The sequence below is a fragment of the Myodes glareolus genome, chromosome 15, assembly GCF_982192425.1.
Source record: "Myodes glareolus chromosome 15, mMyoGla1.1, whole genome shotgun sequence".
Classification (NCBI taxonomy): Eukaryota; Metazoa; Chordata; class Mammalia; order Rodentia; family Cricetidae; genus Myodes; species Myodes glareolus.
The window spans coordinates 67558146-67584816 of NC_142040.1; the positions used below are offsets into that span (position 1 = coordinate 67558146).

At 48.1% G+C, this 26671-nt stretch overlaps 1 protein-coding gene across 4 annotated transcripts; it reads right to left on the reverse strand.

Moving 5' to 3' along the window:
• Positions 1 to 806: 806 nt before the first annotated feature.
• On the reverse strand, positions 807 to 26665 carry Otulinl (OTU deubiquitinase with linear linkage specificity like). 4 transcript variants are annotated; one of them, XM_048457016.3, is made up of 8 exons: positions 26513 to 26665; positions 8488 to 8647; positions 8370 to 8401; positions 8168 to 8259; positions 6417 to 6566; positions 3932 to 4060; positions 2463 to 2732; positions 807 to 1352 (listed from the first exon to the last, which is right to left on the reverse strand). In XM_048457016.3, exons 1-8 carry the CDS (start codon positions 26565 to 26567, stop codon positions 1179 to 1181), a joined length of 1062 nt encoding a protein of 353 aa, XP_048312973.2. In that variant the 5' UTR covers positions 26568 to 26665; the 3' UTR covers positions 807 to 1178. The 4 variants fall into 4 exon arrangements, with proteins under 4 accessions (XP_048312973.2, XP_085532717.1, XP_085532716.2 ...); XM_085676591.2 differs by lacking the exon at positions 26513 to 26665 and adding an exon at positions 26098 to 26155; XM_085676590.2 differs by lacking the exon at positions 26513 to 26665 and adding an exon at positions 13619 to 13745.
• Positions 26666 to 26671: the final 6 nt, after the last annotated feature.

Below are 26671 nucleotides of genomic sequence, written 5' to 3' on the forward strand. Positions count from 1 at the left end.
GGCAGGCCTCCCATGGATGTCCGGCAGCCATTGTATATCAAGCTGCAGTAGGCACCTCCTCTTCTATTAAGACTGGATGAGGCAACCAGTAGAAGGAAAGGATCCCAAAAGCAGGCTATAGAATCAGAGACAGCCCCTGCTCCCACTGTTAGGAGTCCCATATGTTTGAGTAAAATGCCACTGTTCCCTGAGGGGCGCAGCGGCAGAAATGCTGCAGGTCCCCCAATGGCGGCAGTGGGCAGCAGGCCATGAGACCACATGGCAGGTGAGAGACAGAGACAGAAAGGCACGCTATGCCATGCAGAGTAAGGTTGGATATTTATTTAGTGGGTTATGGAAGGGAAAGGGGAGAAGGGGAAAGAGCAGAGAGGGAGGGAGGGAGGAGAGAGAGAGAGAGAGAGAGAGAGAGAGAGAGAGAGAGAGAGAGAGAGAATGAATATGGGGGTAGAGGAGCCATGGCAGCAGCTACCTCTTTGGGAGAAAGACAGAAAGGAAAGAGGTCAGGCCAGAAGCAGAAGGAAGCTCTGCCTGCCTTGGTGGTGGAGGTGGGGGGGGGGGAGTGTGGTGCTTGTCTCTTAAAGGGACAAGACAGACCATTATATCATAAGAGGACCAAGTTGCACATTTGTAACATTTATGCAGAGTGCCTAGATCAGTCCCATGTAGGCTTCCTGGTTGTCAGCTCAGTCTCTGTGAGCTCCCATGAGGCTCACAGTTGGTTCTGTGGGTTTTCTTGCACACACAATGTTTTAACATTAATCAGGTGGTTCTAGAAAATGAGTAAGCAACAAAGAGTCCCAGGAAGGTAATGCTTATAAAACATGTTTATTTGTGATCGTCCCGAAACCCCAGAGAGGTCCCTCTTGATAAAGAACACAAAGGTCAGAGATGAAAAGTTCCTGGAGCTGAAGTCAGCCATTTCCCTTCCTTTTTGTCCACATGAAGTCTCTCTATGTCTTAAAGGCACATCATGGTGTGAACCCAGCAGATCTCTTCCAACCTGCCAAACCCCAAATATGTGCTGCAGTGGAGGAAATCAGTGGCTCTCTCCACCCAGTGTTCCCGTAGGTCTTAATGCCCTCCTTGGCTAAAACGGTACCGTGGGCTTTTCAGAAAAATTTCTCTTGCAAGTATGACCGCTGTCACTGAGAAAAGCCAATGTTCAGTCCATTGGAGACTTAAAAGACGGGAATGTGGTACTGGCGGTCATTCTCGGTCAGCAGGGAGATCTCTGGCCACTCCCTGATAGGCTCCTCAGGGTAGCAGACTGTGAAGTCTCTGGAGTTAAACTTGAACAGTCGGAACACTTTTATCTTTACTTGGAGGGAATACCCGAGTATAAACATGTCAATCTGGGGACAAGATGAGAGCAAGGTCACAGATTGTGTTTATACACTTCCACCACGACAAGGCCGGATGTGGTTTATGAGACGATCCACTTTGTAACAGAGTTACCCATAGAGCAAGTGGGCATGACTCAGGGACAAATGCCCACAGTGTGGGAGGAGGACGGGACCATGCCCAGCGAGAGGAAATCGGGGAAACTGTTCAGAAACAGAAAGGAAAACCCGAGCCACGGTAGTGACTCACAGCTTCAATGCCAGCACTCTGGGGGTGGAGCAGAAGGACTGTCAGGAGCTGGAGGCCAGTCGAGGCTCCACAGTGAGCTCCAGACCAGCCTGGGCTACAGAGTGAGACCTTACCTCACAGGGGAAAAGAAAAGGTAAGGAAAGGAGGGGAGGGGTAGGGGGAAAGGAAGTGAATAGGAAAAGGATAAAAGGGAGGGGAAGGGAAGGGAAGGGAGAGGAAGGGAAGGGCAAAGAGGGGAGGGGAAGGGGGAAAGGAAGTGAATAGGAAAAGAAAAAAAGGGAGGGAAAGGGAGGGGAGGGAGAAGGGGGGAGTGGGAAAGAAAGTGAATAGGAAAATGAGAATGGAAAAGAAAAGAGAAAAGGGAGAGGAAGGGCAGGGAGGGGAGAAAAGGGGAGGGGAGGGGAGGGTGCTTGTTATTAAGAACCGCATTGCTTTCTAACCTATTTGATGTCTTAGTGAAGATGTATGTCATGCATCTAATCACTTCTTTGAGACAGAAAACAAGTGAACAAAAGACCTCAGTCATGGTGAGGGGCTTTCTCTGACCTTACAGTTGCTACTAACTCTTGTCTATGACAGGGAACCGAATGCTCCCCCATGATGATCGGGCTTTCTGAGTGGCCTTTTCTCAGTTAGTGTCTGTGTGGTCACGAGGCTCTATGAATCAGCCCTCTCTGGTCCAAGGGGTCCTCGGACTCACAGGATGCACCAGCCAGCAATGAGGCCCGTGATTCTTCTTTCACACATGTGAAGCCAATAACCCCAGCCGGTCACCTCTGTGGAGGTGGTTTCCTTACCGCTATACAGAAACCCTAAAGGCCCACGAGGATTCCCAAGTCATCCGTGGATCACACACTGTGAGCCCCACTCACCTGCTCCAGTCCACAGGTGTCCCCCATGGGATTCAGGTGATTCATCATGAAGCTCAAAGGGTCTGAGGAGGACTCCCTGGAAAACAGGAGTCGGAAAAGGCCGGGGATTATCTTGTTCGTCTTCATTTGCTCGTACACTTCCGTGACCTGGTAGAGCATGATGAACTTCACAGCCTCGTAGAGTTTATACTCCAGGATGGCGTCGGAGAAGAGGATGTTGCACATGTTCCCTCTCTTGTGATAATCTCTCATCCCACTAAACTCGGTCCACTGCAGACACAGGGGAAGTGGGAGCTGAGAAGGGCAAATATGGACATACAAACCACCACACAATTTGTAAAGTACTAATGAGATAAGCCAGAGAGGAGGGCAGGAGGGCGGCAGAGGAAGGCAGAATTTTACATTCTCATGTCTGTCTTTTGGGACTATTTGATTCTTTTTAACCATAAGGATGCTGCAGTGGGCTGAACTCTCCAAACTCATGTGTTGAATGTCTTAGCCCAGGGAGATAGCCTTAGGAGATGAGGCCCTTGCGTGGTGATTACCCTCTGCGGGTTAGAGCCCTCATGACTGGGACTGGTATGTCTTTAAGAGGAAGCCAAGCCATTTCTGGCTCTCCTTCTGCTATGTGATGGCCAAACAAAACAAGCATGAACAAAACACTACCCACCTGTCTATGAATTAGAAAGAGAGCTGTCACCAAATGTCACTTCTTGCTAACCTCCTGGCTGTAGACTTTCAATCTTCATAATTGCAAGAAATAATCATTGGTTGTTTAAGCCCTCGGTTTATGGCGTAAGAGAAGCCTGAGATACCAGACTAACACACAAGCACCTTACTTTTATAATAAACAAAATAAAATCGTCATTCTCAAAACATAGCACTACTAGGTAAACCATCAAACACGTCGGTTCTCTAAAAGTGCTTGGGGTCAGAGGGTCGCCCGGAGACCATGCCAGTGAAGAACAGCCCGAGAAACTGCCTAAGATCACTCTGCAAAGCACTTCGGAGGTTCAACTCGCACCCTCACAATTATCATGCAGGGGTAAACCATTCACAGCTCTTCAGAGACAACAAAGCTGTGACTCGGAAAGCCATTTTGCACCCATAAGCCAGCCAACAGGAGATAACCCACACACACATTCCAGTAACCAAAATCTGTGCAATTATTAAGTCAGGCAGAGCTTTTGGTCTACACTTTGTACAAACAAGTCCCTTCGTGTGTCTGGTCTCCAGTGCGGCCCCTGAAGTTTCTACCCCTCAATAGGCCAAGCCATCATGACTTATAACACTAACGCTGGCTTACTACTCAGCAAGGGAAAGCAAGGTGCCACCGCCAGCAGGAAGCCTCCTGCGCTCAGTTTCGCTCCCCTTCCTCACAGGCTCCACATGACAGGAGCCTGGCTTGCCTTTGGGATGGATGCTTCCATCTCCAGCCATTTATCTTTTAACTTTCCCTACATACTCACCTGCGCTTTCAGTAACTCCACGCATTTTCGTAACTTTCCAAACACATTGGAACCTGTATACTTCTCAGGTCCAAAACTGTACTGCTGGATCCAGTTACAGCCTTGAGAAAAGAGTAGCTTCTCAGGAAGCTTGAAAAGGAAGTAGATGCCAACAGTGATTAGTGTCTGAGCGCTCAGCACGCGCCACCTGGGACGCGGCAGCGCACAATCTTATCTCCTGCAGCCGTCCTCGGAAAGACTACCACGTCAGTTAACTGAGGAGCAACGGTCATCTTTGCTTTAGATGTGTGGATTATGTCATGTCTGTATTTTATATATATATAAACTCAATCTAGGGCTTTGCCCCAAAAAAAAATGTTTCTTTGTGACATTGATGTAACCCGTTAGAAGCCACTCGGAGTTAGAAAAGCAGGGCACACCAATTAGCGAGTGGGCTCCACAGTGGTACAGTACACTTCCCAACCTGGCTGTACCTCATCAGCTGAGAACAGGTTTAGTCCGCATTTCCTACCTCTTGACCCTTTGCCCCATCTTCCACTATCCAAACAACAATGCCACCCATCTCACAGAGCTCTGGACTACATTCTGGGAGACTTAGAGGTGAAACTATGGTGTCTATGAGAACCTATTCCACTGTGGGTAGTGAATACCGAATCCCACAAACTTGGGAGTTGAACATAGGATTTCTGTCACATTCTTTAATTAACTAGAAGCAGGGTTACCATACAACATTTATTTGACAAGTATTTGATATGAAACAGAAGGACTGAAAACAATTTTAAATAAAAGTCAGCAAGGAGACTGAACACATGGGACCATATATATATATGCACACACACACACACATATATATATATATATAAATATATATATATGTATATATGTGTGATATTTTGTATTTCTTGCCCCACCATCCTAAATTGGGCATACTGCATCTAAAACAAGAATTCACATTGTTCATCAAGTACATATGTCTGGGACTGAAGAGATGTCTCAGCAGTTAAGGGTACCTGCTGCTTTTCCAGAGGACCTGGCTTCAGTTCCCAGCACCTACATGGTGGCTTACAACTGTCTGTAACTCCAGTTCCATGGGACCCACTGCCCTTTTCTGGTCTGCTGTGCACTGCAGTCACATGGTGCACTGATATACATGCAGGCAAGATACCCATATACATAAGATAAATAAAAAGAATATACTGCCATAAATTATTAAGAAAATGATAAAATAAATGTAGACTGGAAGAAAACATCTGCAAATTGCATATCCAAAAAAGCACTTGTATTCCAAATATACAAAGGATTTTCAAGACATAAGAAAACACAATCCAATAAAAATGGACAAAAGACTTTAAGTAGATAATTTTCCAAGAAGATGAGAGAGATTGCAAATACATACATGAAAAGATACTCAACATCTGCTCATTAAAAGCAAATGAGGGCTGACGGGATGGCTCAGTGGGTGATGGATCTTGTTATGTGAGTCTGACGACCAGGGTTCAATCTCTGGAACCCATGTAGAGGTAGAAGAAGAGAACCATCTTCACAGAATTGTTCTCTGACTTCCACAGGCGCTATGACAAGTGCCATTCTACACACACATACACACACACACACACACACACACACACACAAATGAGTAAGAAGAAACAAAACATACCTAGTAGAACGGCTAAAAACAAACAGACCCAACAATAATAAGTCCTAGTGACCATGTCGGGTGACCATAACTCTTGCACTATACTGGTGGGAATACAAAAACACCAAGGAGGTTTGGAGAGCAATGTGGCAGTTTCTCTGAAAGTTAAGCACACACCTCCCAAAACACCAGGAATTTAACTCCTGGTCATTTGCCTAAAAGAAACAGATACTACACCTATAAAGTCTCATAGAAGGCTATTCCTAACAGTACTTTTCCAAGCTAAGGACTGGAAACAATCCAGATGCCCTTGAACTGTGGGTAAAGTGTGTTCTAGTCATATAAAGGACAATCTTGTCAGAGCAAAAAACCTTCTCAGTTGCTGGGATAGCAGGGAGGAGATGTAAATGCTCACTGCTAGCAGACGGCAGGCAGGCAGATAGCTGAGTAGAAGATTCTGTTCACATGACACTGGAGGCAGCAAACATAGGGGCAGAAAGCAGATTAAAGATTGTGCAGACCAGAGGTCTGGGGACAGCTGACTACAGAGGTATGTAGAGAACCTTGGGGTGGTGACTACATTCCACATGCGTTTGTTAATAAACATTTATGTGATAGTGAAAAGGGCTCGCATTATCAGACCTCCTTAACTATGAAGGACGGGTGCTTCTTGAGAAAAGCTGAGAGCATTAAAAACTAACAAAGCAGAGGCGGCTTATCTGCAAAGACACGGAGGGGACCAGCCAAACAACCCATCAACGCTCCTTCAACATGAGAATCCTGAACACAAAGCTACCCGGCCAGGACCGGGAGCCCCCACACACCCATGTTCCCAGTGGGGCATCGTACCTTCACGATGTCTTTTTCTTTCATCCATGATGGGAAAGACAGACCCTGGCTGAAGATCTGGAACAGCACGGACCTGAGAGCATCGTAGTTATCTCTCTTCACTGGCCGAACACATTTAATATGGTGCCTCCAGAACAGCTCCTCATAAGCCTGTCAGGAGGCAAGCGCGGTCCGAATGAACTCCGCCGCATCAGACGCCAGTGGGAGCTCTGTGAACACAGACTTCAGGGCTCACGCTGGAAGTGAAGTCTCAGTGAACATGTCGAGTGAGCGTGTTTCCACAGGGGGATGGTTCCCAAATAACTTGAGTAAGTGGACTATGGATAGACGATAACTGTATATGTAGTTTTATTCTTTAAAATGTTTTAGAACAAGTTTTTGAAGATTTTTTTTTAAATGATGGGTATGTGTGTGTGAGTGTGTGTGTCTGTCTGTCTGTGTGTCTGTGTGTGGAGAGGGAGGGTCTTTACATGAGTGCAGGTACCCACGGAAGCCCACAGCAGGTGTAGGATTCCCTGGAGCTGGAGTTACAGGTGGGTAATTGTCAACCTCTTGATAAAGATGCTGGGAGCTGAACTCAGGTCCTATGCACGAACCGCAAACACTCGTAACAGCTGAGCCATGTCTCTAGCCCCTTATTTTAACTTTATTGCTGTAATCATCATCATCATCACCATTTTGTATGTGTACGCACACGTGTGTGTAGGCTGCACATGCTAGTGCATATCTGGAAGCCAGAGCATGGTTCTCCTGACCCCAGCAGCAGACTGACAGCAAGTGCTTTTACCCTGAGTCACTTAAGTGTGGCCCTATGTATGGGACTTTAAAGTGGCTCTTATGTGTGGAGTCTGCCTCATGCTGGTTTAGATGACTCAACTTGGAAGACCAGGTTATTTGGGGCTGATAATGAGTACAATTTAACCACAGCGAAAATGGTTAGAGTTTTAAGGCCACACTAAAGAGTACTTTGGACCTCTCCCTCCTTGTCCCCCCCACCAAAGATAGGAGTGGACAACACTGTTGGGGATATTTACATTTACCCAGATCATTCCAATGGAACATCCTAAATCTCCTCGAAGTACTTACACAGGGTGTCTGATTCCCCCTCAGTGAGGAGTCCCCACTGCACGTGCAGAAGTTAAAAGGCCAGAGATCCGAAGACTCATCTTTTCTCAAGTTACAGACTTAATAGATTCCTATTCTCAGCACTATAAACTCTAGGCTGAAGCCTGTCCTCCTAGCTCACCTCTCAGCTTGACTCAACAGCCTAGAGCCTTCTGGGGAGGGGAAACCCACTTGAGGGGATTGTGGCCACGTCGTGAGATACATAGTCTTGATTGACTACTGACATAGAAGGACCTAGCCCACGGTGGACAGCACCATCCCTAGGCAGGTAAGCTTGGACCAGATGCTGAGAGCAAGCCAGTAAGGAAGTAGGGTTCCTCCATGGGTTTTGCTCCAGGTCCTGCTCCGACTTCCCTCAACGAGGAACTGTGACCTTGAAGTCAAATAAACCCTTCCCTCCCCCAAACTGCTTTAGGTCAGACTGTGTTATCAGTAGCAGAAAAGCAAGGTAGAACAAGATCTAAAGCCAGCATCTAGCAGCTGCTTGGCTCCGAACTTAGGTTGCAGCTTTAATTGACATCCCATTTGGTGCTGGTGGATCCTTGGGTTTGGCAAAGCTGAACTGAATGTGCCTGGATGCTGACAGACACTGCCTGCCTACACTGCCACAAGCAGCCATACCGTACCTTCCGCATCAGTTTGGCACGCGGCGTTTCTCCTTTCCACTCTCTTGCGCAATAGCTGAGTAAATCTACTTCTGCCTCCACACTGAGGTTTCCTGGGCAAAACAGAAAATACAAGGCAGCTGAAACTGCCCACTCTCCCTTCTCCTTTCCCCCGCCTCCTCTGCCCTCAAAAAGAAGGAAATGTATGCATTAAGGTATTTACTTTTGAATTTTCTCTGCAGATAGCCAATCCACCTGAAAGAAAAAGGAAACAATTACATATAAAAACTTTCTGTAGGGCAAGGGTGTCTTTGAAAAGCCAAGATGACAGGATGACCTACCACTTCAGCCGGTGCCCTAGATGTAAATGCAGCCTTCTGAAGTAGCAGAGGGAAGCAGACAGAAGCGACACCACCACCGTCACAGCGACCCCTGCTGCCCTCCAGGCAGTGCTAATGACTTGGCTTGTAACCAGTATCCAGGAGTGAACTTGGTCACTTCCTGCAAAACAAACAGACATGCCTAACACAGTTACACATTTGCTTTAAGGGACGTGTGACACATTGGATAATTTTGCCCCCACGTGTCTATCATCGACTTATATGCATTTTTGTGTATGTACGTAGACGTGCAGGTTTGTGTGAACACAGATGCATGACTATATGAGGTATAGCTGTGTGTGTGTGTGAGTGTGTCTGTGTGTGTGTGTGTGAGTGTGTGTGTGTGTGAATGTGTGTGTGAGTGTGTGTGTGTGAATGTGTGTGTGAGTGTGTGTGTCTGTGTGTGTGTGTGTGAGTGTGTGTGTCTGTGTGTGTGTGAGTGTGTGTGTGAGTGTGTGTGTCTGTGTGTGTGTGAGTGTGTGTGTGTCTGTGTGTGTGAGTGTGTGTGTCTCTGTGTGTGTGTGTGTGTGAGTGTGTGTGTCTGTGTGTGTGTGTGTGTGTGTGTGTGTGTGTGTGTGTAGACAACCACTAGCACCATTCCATAGGTATCATCCACCTTCTGTGAGAGGTGGTCTCTGGCTGACCTTAAGCTCACCTACTAAGCAAGACTGGCCAGCCAGCAAGTCCTACGGATCCACTGGTCTCTGCCTTCTTAATGCTGGGATTACAAGCACACAACATCACAACCAACTGAGAGGCCAAACCGACCCATTGAGATATTTCCTCAGGCCTATATACATGTTTTTAGAGTATTCAAACACTAAATCCAAAATTAAAGCATCATGCAGTTTCTCCCACAGTCGGCGTCACATAAAACATCCTTTTTTCTACAAAACTAATAATCTGCAATAAACATAGGGAGTATGAGCTTCAGAATCCCGAATTCAAATCCTGTTTCCACAATGGAGACTGTGTGCCTATGACACCCGGCTACCCTGATCTGAGACGTCTTGACTGTACAATGCAAGTGGCCCTGCGGGGAGGGGGTGAAATGACATTCCGAAGCACCAGCACAGGGCGGACACATGCTCATTTCTTGGCAAGGACCTCTTGGATGCACTCCAGGCAGACTCTGGTGACCCGTTACCCATTGCTGTTACAATGCATCACAGGTTGCATCATCATTTGAGTCACACAGGAGTGAGCCAATCAGCAGAAGCACGGGTACCACCTTCCACATTCGCTGATTCAGATGCTCACCGTGATTCCTGGTCCAACAAGACAAAAAACTAAGGGGTGAGGGGCCGGCGGATGGGCTTGCAGTACCCTGCTGTGTCCAGGAGATTTCCGGTCACATTCTGCTTGAGTGTGTGACAAGCTGAAGTACAAATGAGGAAGAGGACTTCTGAACGGTGGCCAAAACCCCTGGGGTTTGTTTTGAAATAATTTCCTCCACAACAGATCATTGAGTAAAATTCCATTGACCAACTGCAATAAAACCCTCATCTGCATGGAACCTATGATTCCATCATTTTTGGCCATCTGGATATTTCGTGTGTATTTATGTTCCCAATAAAGAAAGAATTTACTAGCACATCAGGAAAAAAAATAGCTAGGAACAAATTTTAAAATATACTTCCCATTACCTAAAAGAACATTTTAAAAATGGCTTATCTATCTAAAGAAGTGATCTGGCAGATCAAATCATTATATTCACTATTTCCCAGAAATTTAGCAAATTGTTGTTTAAAAAGACAAAGCTGGGGTTAGAGAGACGGCTGGCTCAGTGGTTAAGAGTACACCGCTCAGGCCAGGCGGGCGTGGTGGTGCACACCTTTAATCCCAGCACTGGGAGGCAAAGGCGGGCAGATCCCCACGAGTTCAAGGCCAACCTGGTCTACAGAGTGGGTTCCAAGGCAGTCAAAGATACACAGAAAAAACACCTGTCTCAAAAAAACAAAACAATACAAACAAAAAAGAGTACACTGGTCTTCCAGAGGACCCCAGTTCTGAGCATCCCTGAAACCCTAAGTCCAGGGGGTCCAACACTCTCTTCTGGGCACTACTGACTTCTGGACACACATGGCCATCACACATACACATCAATAAAAATAATGGGGCTGTCCAGGTGGCTCAGTGGTTAGGAGAACTTTCTGTTCTTCCAAGGGACCTGAGTTTGCTTCTCTGCACTCACCCTGAGTGGGCTAAGAACCACCTGTAACTTCAGTTTCAAGGACTCGGATGCCTTCCTCTGGCCTCTGTGCACACCTGCACACAAGGCATTTACTCACGCAGACACACATACATATACCCATGTAAAATAACAAAATAAATCTTAACAACTTAAAAGTCCTAAAAAAGTCTTTTTAATAGAAAGCTATCCCATGTTTAACATTTATAATTTTAGATTATTACTAAGTTAGATAGTTTTCTCCACTGATAATTCTGACACACACTTTTAGTAAACTCTTGAATTTGCAGGACAGTATTATCTATGAATAGATAACATGTGGTAGCTGTAAAAATATTTTTAGAAAAAACAGAACACCACATATGACTTGTATGTAGAGACCGACTCCTTTCTTCCTTCTGCCAACATTAGGGGCTGAAGCCAGCGTCTTGAGCATACTTCCCACCCAGCCCTGAGAACACTCTTTGTAATGAATGCCCAGGTCCTTGGCATCGCTGGTCCTGTGTGCTTTGCCTACCGACAAACATTTGAACAGTTCTGCACTCTTTGCAAACAATGCCTTGGCAAGCAGTCAGCATTCATTACTCACATCCCCTGAGGAGTCCTGGCGGCTTGTCTTTAAGGATAATTCGAAGAAGAAGAAATGCTGGGTCAAGGGATTTGCACACCGTCAGTTCTGACAGGTGCTGGCTTCCAAAAGAGGTTCGTGAGCACCCTCCCGCCACCCTGAGAGGACCCAACGCTGCGAGGAGTGCCCGATGGAGGGTGTGTTTCTGAACTAATCCAGACAACGAGTTTCGTCAGAATGCACAGGTCAGTCACATTTCTTTCCGATGGCGGGACTTTGTACAGGATCTGACATCACTCTGACTGCTACTCATGTGTGTGTGTGTGTTAGGGGTCAGTGGAGGGCTTACAGTCACTGCAGTGAGGACCGGGTACTGTCCTCCACACTGTGCATCTCTCAGAGGCTATCTGAGGGACCACCCAGCCCCTTGGGGGCATCTCTCCTCAGAAGAAGGCCTTTCTGACAGCCCACTGAAGATAACTGTTCTGTGTTTGTTCATACCTTTTCTGTCTCAGGCTCTCTCTCTCTCCCTCTCCTTATCTCCTCCTCCCTACATCTCTTCCTCTCTCCTGTCTCTCTCTCCCTTGCCCCGCCCCAGCCTTCTGCCCATATCCTCAAAATGATCCCGACAAGAAGGCAGTTTTCTGAGCACCTTACCAGGAAACAACCTGGACCACAGGCCTGTACTCCAGGTCTCCCTCGGGTTTACCATGACAGTTCCACACAGGAACATACTGTGCTCCTATAGTATCTATTTTCTCCTGTCCCCCCCCTCCTCCCCCCCTCCCTCCCCTAACAGTCCTCTCTTTCAGATCATCTTTTGTTTTTTTAACTTTCTCTATATATGACAAAAAACACACAATACTTTTCTGTTTCTGGGTCTTAGCGTGAAGATCGTCGGTTTCATCTATTTAGCTGAAAATAATACGGATCCATTCTTAACATTCCAATATATAAATTCATTGATCAGCTGACCCCATATCTTAGGTGCTCATATTTTTTTTTTGGTTAAGTAACTCAAGCAAAGAAGGGTAAAGGAGCATAATCATGGGGTTCTGGTGTGGGTAGGTGGGAGCCATCCAGAGGTGGGTAGGATGGAACTCTGCAGGATGACGGCATGTATGAGGCTGACAAGGCTGTACAGCCATGTAAGGATCCACACAAGCTGCTCTCTGACCATGTTTTTAGGAGCAGCGCTTCTAAGTCAAAAGAGTAGGAAGAACTGTGTCTCGTTACATCCAAGTGGCTACGGCGTTATGCATGGATCACCCCTTCTTGCCTCTGAGCCCCACAGTGCCACAGAGCAGCCCCAATTCCCCATGGGTTTCTCCTCTCACCTCCATCTCTAAGTCAGGAAAGAAGAGAGAATAGAACGGGTCCTGGTACGCAGCCCATGTTTTGCACACATCTGTGCATTTCACCATCCCAAGACAAGGCACAGACCTGCTGGAGGGCGTGAGGGAAACGTCAGAGAAGGGCTGGCCACCGTATCATTTACACTAAGCACACAACAAACACTGCCGCTGTTTTCATTGTGGCTGCTCTAACCACCTTTGCTTTGTAGATTAGAGAACTGTTGGGACAAAAAGATTAAGCAGCCACCTAATGGGAGTTGCCCAGGACACGGCAGAGCCAGTAATCAAAGGCAGCGGCCATGCAGTTCTGGAAGCCGCCTGCCGGAGCTCTTGGCTGTCCTCCTATCTGTGACCGTAAAGCTGAACGCAGTTTCAAATCAGCATGGGTAGTCAGTACAGTTACGGCTGCAGGGGAGAGCACTGTACATCCTTTTCTCAGAGCTGGAGAGATGGCCCGGTGGGTAAGGAGCACTGGCTGTGCACGCCTGAGAACCTGAGTTGGAATTCCCAGGAGCCGCATAAGGATCAGGCACGGCCACGTGTGCCTGGAACCCCAGCATTGACAAAGCCAGGCGGATACCTGTAGCTTACCTGCTAGCCTGCCTAGCCAAAATAGTGAGCTTCAGATTCAGTGAGAGACCTTATCTCAAGAGGATAAAGCAATGATTTACAGAGGACACCTGACAGCCTGCTTTGGCTTATGCACATGTCACACACACACACACACACACACACACACACACACACACACACACACACACCTTTCTCTTGTGTTAGGGCCAATAAATATGTTAAACTCAAAAAAGACAGAAGAATAAAACAGCGTAACAAGACTGTCAATCAGTATGAGGACAAGTCTGATGAACTTACTGCTGAGTCAGACAGCATCTCTCCAAACACAGCCGAGAGAGGGTCACACCTCAGAATTAAGAAGTTTCAGAGGGCTCCTCTTCCCACCAAAGACAATTCTGTACTCACCACCAACTTCTATCCCCTGCCTCAGAGAGGGGTCCTGCTGGGTCGTGAGTAGGACACAGGAAAGCAAAGAAGGAGAGAGCCCTTTACCTCCACAGACACAGTCATCCCACATCCTGCGAGAACAAAGTGAGGGTAGGCAGGAAGAGTTTAGCAAAGAGAGCGCTGGGAGGTGCGGGACGTGTGGGGAGGCTGAGAAGAAAGATGTCGCAGGAATTAGGGATCTGACTCTTTTTCATGCCTGTCAAGGGACAAAAAACAAAATTCCTTTTTCATACTTTTGTACTGAACCATTGAACTCTGCAACATATTCTCTCTCTCTCTCTCTCTCTCTCTCTCTCTCTCTCCCCCTCCCTCCCTCCCTCCCTCCCTCCTTTTTATTTTTTATTTTTTTTTTTAGTAAATTTTATTAAATTATAAAAGTTTCCATTTCCACCCCCCCTCCCAACACCCTCCCACTCCCCCTACTCCCCCTCCTCCTCCCTCTTCGTCCCCCAGGGCAGTCAGGGTTTCCTGCCCTGTGGGAAGTTCCAGTTCCTTCCCCCTCCCTCCAGGTCCAGGAAGGTGAGTGTCCAAACAGACTGGATCCCCAAAATCCATTATATGTAGAGGAAACAGGTCCCAGTGTCATAGTCAATGGCTTTTCAGAAAGACTTCGGGTCAGCCACAGTCAGAGAGTCCGGCCAAATTCGGAGAGTCTGGTTAGATCACGTCCTCTTTCAGTCCCAGTCCAACTGGCCTTGGTAAACTCTCATCAGATCCGTTCCCTTGTATCAGTGGGTGATAGCATCCCTCGCAGTACTGATTTCGTTTTTCATGTTCTTCCTCCTTCTGCTCCTCATTTGGACCTCGGGGGGCTCAGTCCGGTGCTGCAATATGGGTCACCGACTGTATCGCCGTCCTTCGTCAGATGCAGGATCACTCGGAAGGCCCTCTGGATCCCTCCCTCCTTTTTAATATATGTCTCATGTATTCCCCAACCGCCAGGATTAAAGTGTATCCTCAACAATCAGGAGAAACAGGCATTAGGTTCCTTGAGGAATCACAACAGGTACAAATGCCTGACCCTACAGCCTTATCTGTTCTCACCTTTCATGACAAGAAAGACAACTGGCTAAAACTACAAAAATCACCAGGCTTGGGTGTTTGTTTTGCTTTTGGTGTGTATACGTGGTAAAATGTTTAAAATTTTCTCCCATTCTTTACAACGTATCAAAGTTGAAGTAATTCAAACATTAAAACAGGAAACTCAAAAGTGGATGGAAAACACCAAGCCCTGAAAACAAAACTAAAAGACACTGAAAAGCTAGAAACCAAATGAAGATCGCTCAACAGCCTTGGGCAGGTGTCCTGGGTGAGTTCAGCAGCAACACTGACTCCTCTTGAGACTTCTAGAGCTGTTCTAGATAATTCTTTGCTCCACCTCCCCACGGGCTACCACAGTCTTCAGTTGTAACTACCTTCCAGTGTTAGAGATTGAACCATGCTAACTACTGAACCATGCGTGCTAACCAAACACACACCACCAATGAGCTGTCCTCAGCCCTCTCCCAATCTTACACAAGATAGTATCGGTACCCTGGTTCTTTCTCTCCACACACACCAACACCTCACCTGCATCCAGCTCCCTGACCTCCCAGCCGTGGTATGTCAGGGGCTACTATCTAGACCAGGAAGAAGTTAGACAATTTGAGCTAGAAGGATAGAAAAGACAATGGCGTTTTGATGTTTGAGGTAGCAGAGGGACCACTGAAACAGATCAGGGTACACTCTTCCTGTTTTAAGAAAACTGGGGCGTGTTCTAACACTACACTGAAATTCACAAGCAACAGATACTCTCAACTGTGCTCTGTTGTGGTTGGGAGAAGGCTGTCTTTGTCATTCACTGACACGGCGAGGCTGAGAGGCTCTACTTTGTATTGCAGGTGTTAGTTCTGCTCAATTAAGAAAGACCAGCTCTTCCTCTTGGAGAAGCAGGAAAGCCAACAACTACGGGACCATGTCATTCTCACTAAGGAAGGGAAGCACTTAGTGAAAGGTTTTTAATCTTGAAAGTGGTGAGCAGTGAGACACGTAACCTACTCGGGTTGGCAGCAGCTTCCACAGATGCGGCCTTCTCACTCTGGACTCCTGGGAAACAGAAAGTACCCATAATCCACCTGGAAATCACTTCCTGCCTGACTCAGGGGGGACTGTGTGTGCCTTAAGAACACTGTAATTCGGAGCTGTCTCGTTTTACTCTGAGTATCTTACAGAACTGTCAAAGTGACCTGTCGTCTTAAAGAGAAGTTCAGTTTTCTCACTGTGGTAAGGTTTTGACAGCCCACCAGCAATGAAAACACAAAAGCTGCAGGTGCAGACAGGCTACCATCAAAGAGCTCGGAATCGATCCTTTTCTGTGGAAGTGTGGAAGTGTGGCACGGCCCAGGAGAGACAACTGACTGCAGAATAGGGGGCGTGTCCGTCCGTCCGTCCGTCCGTCCGTCCGTGTGTTCTGGAATCTTGTCTTCCTTCTCCCATTTATTAGATTCAAGACATTAAGCAAACACACAGCCTAGGTGGCCCTAAACCATGACCCAATGCTTAACACATGGTGAAGAATCAAGACTGGATCAAGACAAAACCGCACTATCCCACCGGGATCCACCCAGCACAGTCTTTGCGACCAGTCATGTCAGCAGGGCTTGCCCACCTCTCACCTGGAAACACACTCCCTTCTAGAGGCAGCTACTTCCCTTTTCTGATTATGTCCCTAGTGCTAAGTCATTCTATCAACGCAGATTAGGCGGTTCCTACAAATCAGCTGGAGGCCCAACAGCTGGACTGCACTGGCAGCGACTCCCAGATGGACCTCAGACAGATGAACCCACTGAGGCAATCTCCAGGGGGCACGGATGGAGCTGAAAAGTAGCAAAGCATAGGACCGAGGTCAGGCTGGGGAAGGCTTCCTTGGGCTGTGTGTGTGGTCTAAGGTCAAAGGATGGAAGAGCTAGCAAGGTAAGGAAAGCAAGGAAGGCCAGCGCAGTTGGCCAGGATCTCACCATTTGCTGTGGTCTCAGTCAATACGTCATGTTCTAAGGCCCTGGCAGGTCTGAATTAGGGGGCTGAAGAAGAATCAGATTTGTGACCACAACCTGCAATGTTCTTCTTGGAGTCATAAAGAGTAAGTCTGATTCCTATCATGGGGTAACTCTCCCCATCTTCCACACAAGTACAGACCAAAGGGTTAGAATTCTGCTGCATCTCCAAGGCCTGGATTCAGCCAGCACGTTAGGTCTTTCAGGCCTCAGAGGACCCCCAATCCTCTCTCCACACTGCAGGCCTGCTCCATACACACTGCAGGACAAGATCCTGTCCACAGTGAGGGTCTCTTCTGTCACATTGCTGGCCTTATTCCTACACAGGCCTGTTCTATGCACCTATGATGGCTTTATCTATTTGTCTGAAATCTCCTCTAAGGCTAATAATGAATCTTTTAACATTCCTTTTTATAATATAGAGAAAAGAAGTTTATTATGGCTGGAAATAGACTGTTTGCCTATCATGGGGGGGGGCTATGTTCAAACCCCAGTACTGGAAAATAAGAAAAGAAACAAACAAGCAAACAACAACAACAACCACACCAGAGAAAAAGAATACCCCACTAAGTCCGTATCTCTGTCCAGCCAGCCATGTGTCAATCAATGTTCCTGAAATGAATGACCCAAGGGCGAGGCTTGGCATTAACTCTCTGCAGAGGGTCCCCTACTCAAGGACAGAAGAGGGTACACAGGGAAAGATCACATTGGCTCTTCATTCATAGGAGATCTGCTCACTGAAGGGGCTGTGTCACACCTGCTCACAGTGGATCTGCTCACTGGAGGGGCTGTGTCAATTTCTGAGGTGAACACACTGAAGCCCAGAGAAGATGAACAGAAATAAGAACTTAATTCATGTTCTGACTCAGGGAGGGTCCCTTCCCCCTAATGACAGCACTGTCTTCCCCTGAGCTGTTCTCTTCAGAGACCGAACAACTACTACTTGCCAAACTCTGCTCTTGATGACATTCGAATTACTGCGTCTTGAGACTGGATCATATGTTGCACAGCTGCAAACTAATAAATGCCCAAGAGACCATAAATTCCCATTCCAAACTCTGCTGACAATTTAACGTCCTTTGGCTCTCTGCGGGGGCTGCATCTTCTGAAAAAAGAGAAGGGCCGGCGTGGTTCTCAGAAGCCCCGGGAGCGGCGTTCTGGAGGGCAGGCATGACTCCACCTTCTTCTCTGCGCTCTTTCCCAAGAGCAGGGAGTTTAGAAGATTCTCTTGAGTTCCTCGTCCTTGGCCCTCCTCTCTGTACAGAACTGAACAATCTGTGGATAGGGAGTCTTCCTAAGAGAAATGCCTGGTGTTTAGGAAGTGAGTCTAGCTAAGAGATAGTGAGAAAGGCCATCCAGACACACGGATTCTTCCAATCTGCCCCTGAGCTGAATTAACGCCTTCCTCACTCTCCGACATTGGTGCCCAACTTTCCAGTCAGCACATGGGATGGGTTGTCTGCATCATGTGTGCTGGCTCCATGCTTTTAGAGCCAGGCAGGGCCCATTGTTTATCCCTGTTAGGTCTGACGTCACTGGCCTGTGCAGGCCCACTCTCAGGCCTTAATATCAGACTGCGAGCTTCTAACGCAACCATTGGGCATTGTTGCTAACAGCTACTAATCCTTCTAAACTGACTTTCCTTTCCCCAATCTGCTTTTACTCTGGAGCTAGTGTGGGCTGACATTTTAAAAAATTGATAGATGGATCATTTATTTTGGAAATCTATCCACTCCTTGTCTTATTGGTAGGAAATATCTACATTTCTGGTGGCCACTGAGTGAGAAATAAAGTCCCATAGACAAGGAGTGGGAAAGGAAAAGAAGGGCGTGTCCACTATGGAACATTCCTAACCAAAGGCCTCGGGAACGGGTTCAGTAACCAAGAATAAAAATACATGTGCCAGTCAGTGGACAGCTCCCTGGAACACCCAACCACACCCTAGGACTAACTGAGAAGCCAAGATCTGTCCCAAGTGGGGCTCAATGTGATCCTGTTGATGGCCTACAAGCAGGAGACCCAGGGGTCAACTCATCCATCTTTCCCTTCTTCACCTGTGAACTCATCTATCCTCCATATGTCCATGTTTCTGCTCTCCATAGAGAAGCCGACAGCTTCAAAGGAAATTCACCAAACCCCGGCAGAGCAATACTATTCTGTCTACAGAGCAGTACCATTAGTAACGCTTCAGGGCTTCTTAGAAACGGACTCCTGAGTTCCTCAGAAGCTGAATCTGTGTCCTGTCAGGACAACTGGGATCTGCATGCACACTGATGTCTCAGGGCACGGTGGTGGAACTGTCAGACTGGTTTCCCCTGGGGCTGATTTACTGGGCTGTGCCCATTCTTCACTTCACATTCCCAGGCAATTTCAATGTACTGCCAGGGCTGGAAAACAGAGAGCACAAGGGCTCCCTCCATCCCTGGCCATTTCTGTTCCTTCAAACACACCAGACACTGGTTAAATGCCAAAGGAGAAACAAACCCAAACAAAGAAAATCAGCACTGCCCAAGTGCTCTGACGACAGCCGAGTGTAGTTCTCCTTCCCTTCTGCCAAGTGAGAGGCCCACTCGGCTTACAAGTCAAGAGTTCTTTATGGCAGGAGTTATTCCTAACTGAAAAGGAGCATTTCTGGAGTAGTAACGAGAGAAGATAAGCCACTGTTTGTGAGGTCCCACAGCAGGGGCCAACTCACCCCAATTTTCCTGGGACTCTCCCGGGTTTAATCCTGAAAGTCCCATATCTGAGACATACCTGAGTTCAGGATAGCTGTCACCTAGGGCCCCCTTCAGTCCATCCTGGCCCCTCCCCCTACATGCCCTTTAGGGACTCCTGGCACGCCCCTACCCCTACTTCGCTTGCATTCTTCCCTCAGTCTGGAACATTCTTCCATGGCCTAGGTCACACTTTCTTCCAGCTCTCAACTCAAATGTCACTTGTCTGGCCCGCTGCCAGCCCCAGGGTTAGCAAACCCACTCTTTTCTGCAAGGCACATGCTGTCCTTGCCCAGCGCCTGTCCGTTACCAGACGTGTTTACGTCTGATCGATGGCCTATCTCCCCCGACTGTGGACAACTAAGGACTTGGACTGTCTGTTTTCTTCATGCTCTAGGTCCAGTGGAGATGGTTAATAAATGCTGGCTGGATGAGCCAGTGCATCTGCAAGTTCAGGATCCAGCACTTAGGTCTCTATGGCACAGCTCGTCCTGAGTCTGTTCTCTCCCTTCGCATAAACAGAACATGGAACTTCAATGGGGACCCATGGTTTCTCAGGGGAAAGGCTCATTCCGTCCTCTCTGGATGCTGGCGCAGCTGTGCTGAGTGGACTCCGCATGGAATGCAACACTCAACTTCCAAACAGAACCATCAGCCAGGCATAGTGGAGAGCACCTATCATCTCGGCTCTTGAGAAGCTGAGGCAGATGGATCAGGACTTCTAGGCTGTCTTCAGCCACGTAAAGAGATCAACATTAGTCTGAATTACATGCAGCCTCATCCCAAAGTGGAGAGAGAGAGAGAGAGACAGAGAGAGACAGAGAGAGAGAGCAAGCACGCACACTCAACAAGAATGGCCCATTTCTTGCCCTTTTCCTCTCTGATACCTGGAATGTAAGTGTGATGACTTATGCTCCACGTTTCAGTACAAAATAAGACTGTGGGCGTGGAGGCCATGTTCCGTGTAGGAACACAGTAGAAAGAACAGATGAAAAACAGAAACACATGGAAAAGAAAAGGCCCTGGACTCCAGACACCACAGAACCTCTCCTAGCCAGGGAGAGCTAGCTAGCTACCTCTGACCTCCAACAAAGAGAAAGATATATCTTCAGTCATTTGGTGGTGTTCTGTGGTCCCACTACACCTAAATCTACCCTGATGGTCCCTTCCGGCTTGGAATGTGCATGTCAGAAGCATGAGTCACCAGTGTGTTTCTCTTCCTTTAATAATACACCCCATGTAAATCCAAAGCGGGAAGTGAGAACGTGAAGTGGTCACCTAGCAGGAAGGTTTTACTATAGTGGGATGAGGAGGGAGCTGGGCGTCTGGTCCTAGGAAGCCGAGTGCCCTGGACCTCAGCTTTTTGCCCCACCCCCACCCCGTGAACAGGCCCCCTCCTATCCTCCAGAGACCCCTTCCTTTCAGCTTGCTTGCGTATTGTGCTAGAGGGATGATCACACTGGCGCATAGGCATGGGATTTTAAGTATAGGAGAACTAACTGACCTTCAACTAAGCACAAAGCATTATTCAAAGCTAGCGCCACAAGGATGCCGTGGGTGTGGATCAAAGACCCGTCCAATAATCAGTTGTACTGACTGCATTAGTTCTAATGAAGAGTCTTGTGCACATGGAGACGGGTAAGAAGAGGAACTGCTGCCAGTGAGGTGTGTCTGGGAGAAGCGACGGGGACGGGAAAGAAAGTGTAAAGCGTAGAACAAGGCCAGCAACAGTCTTCTACTGTAGACACCAGCTAAGTGCCCAAACTCGTGCCAAACAAATATTTAAAACACAAAATAGATGAGTATACCTTGGATAAATCATGATGTAAACTCTTTCGGCTGAAGGGATTTTTACCGTCCCGCTTAGAGGAAGGGATGCCCACACCGGAGTCCTACACAGTCTCAGGTCCGAGACGAAGGGACTCGGTATTTGTATTCTTAAGTCCATTCATTATATCTCCATTCCAAGGTACGCAGCCCACCTACTCTCTGGCTGCCCTTGCAAACACCAAGCATAACGACACCCAGGCGACACTACTGCCATCTGCACTCCACTTCACACTTCCCTACTTCACGTAGGGAGCTGGTGGCTGACTGCATTTGGCCCCAGCCGTCTCTTCCACTTCCTCTTTCCTATGGCCATTCTGCTGGGTGCAGCATGTGATCCATCCGAGTGGTCAATTCAGGGCACTGCTTTCCTGTATCTTCACACAGCCCGAAGGTCAGCCGAGGTTTCTTTGCCACAGATCATTAATCTATTCTCTCAGTATACCAGGTGCTGTCCTGAGACCGAGGGACGGAGTCTCTCAGCTCCAGATAAGGATTTAGTTCACTTCCGTTAAACCTGGGGACTACACAGTGCGGGAAGCTCTCTAGCGCTAGTCTAGACAGCGAACAAGCCTAGTGACTTTCCACCACCAGCTCCAGGGCCACCCACAGTCACACACCACTCAGAAACTGGCACGGATCCAAGAAGTTGTCGTACTTCCACCGGGGACAGGGAGTTCATGTCCACAATGATGGGATATCAGTTACTCTCCTCTTTCTCTCTGCCTCCTCGTCCCCGTGTGCTTGCATGTATGAATGCGTGCGTGCATGAGTGTGTGAGCATGTGTGTGTGCATGTAGGCCATAGCTGACATCAGGTGCCTTGTTTTTTTCAGGTGCTTTACTTAATCAAGTTGGGGACTCCCCTCGCCTGCATGAATCCCCAGGACTCAACCAGCCTGCATGCCCAGCAAGCCCCAGTATCTCCTCTCTCTGCCTCCTCAGCATCAAGATTACAGATGCACACCACGCTCCTGGCTTTTGAGTGTGGATGCTTTAAACCCAGAGTCAGGTCCATGGCTTGCATGGCAACACTTACCAACCGAGTTTCCTCCCAATTCCCTCAGCCCTTGACTTTCAGTGATAGGTCCTTTCCTGTGCCAGCTGTGGATGGGGCTCTCTAGAGAAAATGCTGCGGTCGCATGGTTAAGATAACAACAAAAGATTTACTATGAAATTCATAATTTAGAAATATGTCAGCCATAATAGTTTATGTTCTGTACTTCCTGGAATTTGTATTTCCTAGGAATCCTGGCAACAGGAATGACAGATGGTGCTCCCTCATCTCCTGAAGATAAACACAAACTTTTTACCATCTTCTTCATTTAAACACAGTGCCACCTGTCTGCCCCGCCTCCAGCTAAACAGGAACGTTGTCTGCTGCTTCTCAAATAGACGATCTCTAGAACAAAAAGGGACTGGAAAACAAGACCACACAGAAAACCTTCCCTGCTGATTTGTTATGAAGGAGCGTCAGTCTTCCGTGAAATTAACCGCGACCACATAAATGGACACAGAAATCCAACTCTTTTTGAGACAGGGTCTTACTGTGTAACCCTGGCTAGCCTGGAACCTGCTATGCAGACCAGGCTGGCCTTGGTCTCGTGAAGATCCACTTGCCTCTGACGCCAAGTGCTGGGATTAAAGATGTGTTGCACCATGCTGGGCACAACGTTGATTTGTGAAAACAGATGATCTAAGTAACTGCACATTCATTAGCTAAGTCATGTGGACATGGGTGAAAGGAGAACCTTCAGGTGAAGCCACTAGACTAATAAAGCCCCGAAAGTTGGGGGCTTGCAGTAGCCACAAGGAAAGAATCATATAGCCAGGGGAAGCTTGGAAGAGAAAAGTTTTACCGTCTCTCTTCTCCTGTACACCTTGCAAGTTACCTCAGTCAACAAAGCTGTATAACAATGACAACTCAGCCTTTTCTCTGAGAAAAGCGTCTGGGTGCTGAAGAGGTCCTGAGACCTGCAGGGCCTGCTTAGGTGGAGGCCGGGACTATTTCGGAGCAGGACCAGGCAGATGATGGTTAAGAATCTGTCATAGGTAGAGCCCTGAGCCAGTGTTTGTCTCCTGGAGCTGTTTGGAACTGTGAGTCCTCCACACGTTCTCCGACAGCTCCAAGTGTCACCGAACAGTGGCTGGAAGAATGACACACGACTCTATTGCCTCTATGGCCACCGTCTCTCCGTTTAGCATCTAGAGAACACAAATGCCCACCACCACCGTGAAGAGATGGGCACTGTGCTGGACAAGCCCATTGGCTGCTCATCTCACCTGAGAGCCAGAGAACATCTCTGCGGTGAACCTAAGTCTGTCTTGCCATCCAAGACACGTCAGAGGACATTTCCCCATTAATAACTACATCAGTCATGGATCTCTACCTAAATAAAGCATAGGCTTTAAAAACAAGACACATCCCCTTGGCTAATCATCCCAGTAAATTAGAGAAGTATTAAAGTGGGACAAAGAGAAAAAACTATAGATCTTTAGCTCTGAAAACATGCCTCTGTATGTGTGTGTGTGTGTGTGTGTGTAACACAGTGGGGTTTCTTTTCCCCTAAGTCCTTAAACTATTATTTCAAAGAAGGAAAACACTTCCCTTTCTGTTAGAACCAGGACTTGGGACACCCTCCCCTCCAGATATTCTCAGGACAGTTGCCATAGCCAGAGCATCCTGCTCACGGAGCAGTTCCTTGAGACCAGAGGTTTGCAGGCACTCCTGCCCGAACAGTCACCCAGCCTCAGCAGTCCCCATAGATGGGAGGTGCCTGGACACCATGGGCATCCCTCCTCACTTGGCTGATCACTTCCAGTTGGCCTCTCTCCGTGAACACAGGCCAGCTCATGTCTGAACTCACCCACCTGCCCCGTGACGACCTGTGATCACCCACGGAAGCAGGCTGTCTAGGGTGGGCATGAAACACCTGCTTCATGGACAAGGTCAGTCACTGGCGAAGGGCAGGGGCGTGAGGGAACCCAGGATATTTGGGATGCACCTTTCAATTGTCAGAACAGTCCAGGTATGAGGTGGGGGCCTTGGCCGGACAAGTTCATATTTAAAGCGGTTTCTTAACCCAGGAATAAACAATAAGCAACTAAATAACGGAAGTCGAGGATGACAGTGATAACGCAGCACCGAGCATGAGCGGTTTCATCCCGAGCCACAAACAACCAGAACAGCACTGCATGAATAAGTGGCTCTAACACACAAGGAGTACCAGAAAAAAATACTAGTCATTATTTTCCAAATTTTAGTTTAGCTTTAGAACACTTTACTTACACAAAAATCTTACCTACAATAGCAATATGACACAAATACTAAAAAGCAAAGCTGTTTCGAATGTGGCTGGAATGTGAGACCTGGCTCGTGGGATTCCCCCATTACACGCTGGGCACTCTGTCTCTTAAGCCCAACGCTGGGGTCCATCAGGGAGCTGAGTAGCCCCTCAGAACACAACCAAGAATGTGGACATTGCCAGTCAACTTAGAGACAGTGTAGGTGACATCTCAACTCCTCCAACAGTTAAGGACCATGAAGCAAGAGCGAGCATCGGAGGTGACTTCAGGGAAAACACATCCTCCTTAAATCCAGAGGTTTGCCGAAGACGCCGAAAGATGAGCTTATTTTACTGTGCCATCGGATGCTCCCAACGGGTGACCATGCCTTCTCTGAGCTGTGGAGCACTGGATAATGTGACCTTCAAGATGCTCCATCCTTTTCTGACATTCTAGTGTCCTTCTAGTTACACGGTGCAAAGACGTGTGCCCTCTGACTTTCAGTAGTTTAAGAGGACTACCCCAAGCCTTTTTTCAATCTCTAACAGGCCTGTGGGTTTTCTTCTGTTGTCTCTTTGGTTTCTGTCAAGGGTTACTTATCTTAAAAGCCAATCTGTGTCTCTCTTTTAGCAAAGAGTTTCGAGGTAGAGTAAAAGGTTGTCTCCACCTCAGCTTGAGCAAGCGACTCTAAAACCACTACTGCGCCCCCTAGAACCAGCAGAGATGAGCTTCTATGCTTCTAGGCCCTCAACGGTTATATTTTGAAGGGAAACGTTTTCCATAATCTGATCCTTGAATCTCACCTTCTGCAAGCATACTGCAGACACAGCGGACCGGAACAAATGGAAGCACTCTCTCCCTGGCCTCGCGGCACTGACACACCTTAAACTTGTGCAGAACGAGGAAAGATTCTTGGTGGTTCTGTTAAGCCAAGGTAGGCATTTTTCAGCCTCACCAGCTCTTTCCAGCTGTGTCCTTACCTCTGTTTCCAACTTCCCCGTCTCTGCCAAACTAAGGCAGGGAGAAGGGAAGAACGGAACGAAATTAAAATGTTCAACTGGATACACCCACATGAAATATTTGGCTAATTCTATAATAACCCGAGGAGCACAGAGGTTAAAAAGAAATGAGTTCATTCTCCAAACTTTTGAGGGAAGAGGTAAGCCATTCACAGACTGCTAGACTGGGAGAGGCCATAGGTATTAACTTATCGGGCACACTCATTTCACGAATGACTGAGTGTCCTGAATAGTTGTTAACTCCCACCTAGATACTCTAGGATGGACTGATGTTCCTCGCCTAGATAGTGTTGTGTACACCACACTCAACACCGTCACTGTGTCAGTTAGGAACTCCTGCTGGGACCGAGGACGGCAATGAAGATGCATTCCTGGTGTTCAACAACCCCACCAATGCACCCAAAGCAAGAACACAGGCTGTTCGGCTTCCCTACCAGTTTCACACTCTTGGTGTGGTAGAGAAAGAAATACAGAATCCGGCATGTGTCCCATCATTTCCCCTGACTAAGACAACTCAATCACCAACACAGCTGAGGGATGGGTAGGAAAAACACCCTTCACCTCTAAAGTCTTTGGAGCGGAGACCACTGTCACCCAGTGGCATACGGGCCAGAGCAGCTAGAGCGACCTGCTGCCATCCTGTCCCCTTGGTACGCTCTTTAAGTCATGAGTGTTTTCTGCGGTTTACAAGTCTGGTTGTTGTCAAGGTGTGGGCCACATCCTCTGCAAGGCGAGAACCCCGGTAGCTTAGTTTACAACAAAGTCAGGTCCCCCCCCCCCTCCCCGCCACCACAGGACACCAGCCGACAGACCCCGCCTCTCTCGGATTCCCGGGGGCTCAGCTACAACCCACGTCGCCACGCCGCCACGCGAGAAGGTGCAGCCGCCCCCGCTCCGCAAGCACTCGGGGTACCTTCGCCCTCCCCCGCCGCCGCGACACCCTCCGGGGACCGTGTCCACCCACCCGAGCACCCACCTGCGGGGGTCCGAGCGCTCTCCCGCTCCCGCGGCGGACTCCTCGGCGCCTCCATGCGGGCCGCGCGCCTCCACCCGCGCGCACTCTCCGCCCCGGGTACAGCCCCGAGCCCCGCTCGCTTCCCCGTCCCCGCGATCGCAAGCTCAGTTGCTGAGACAG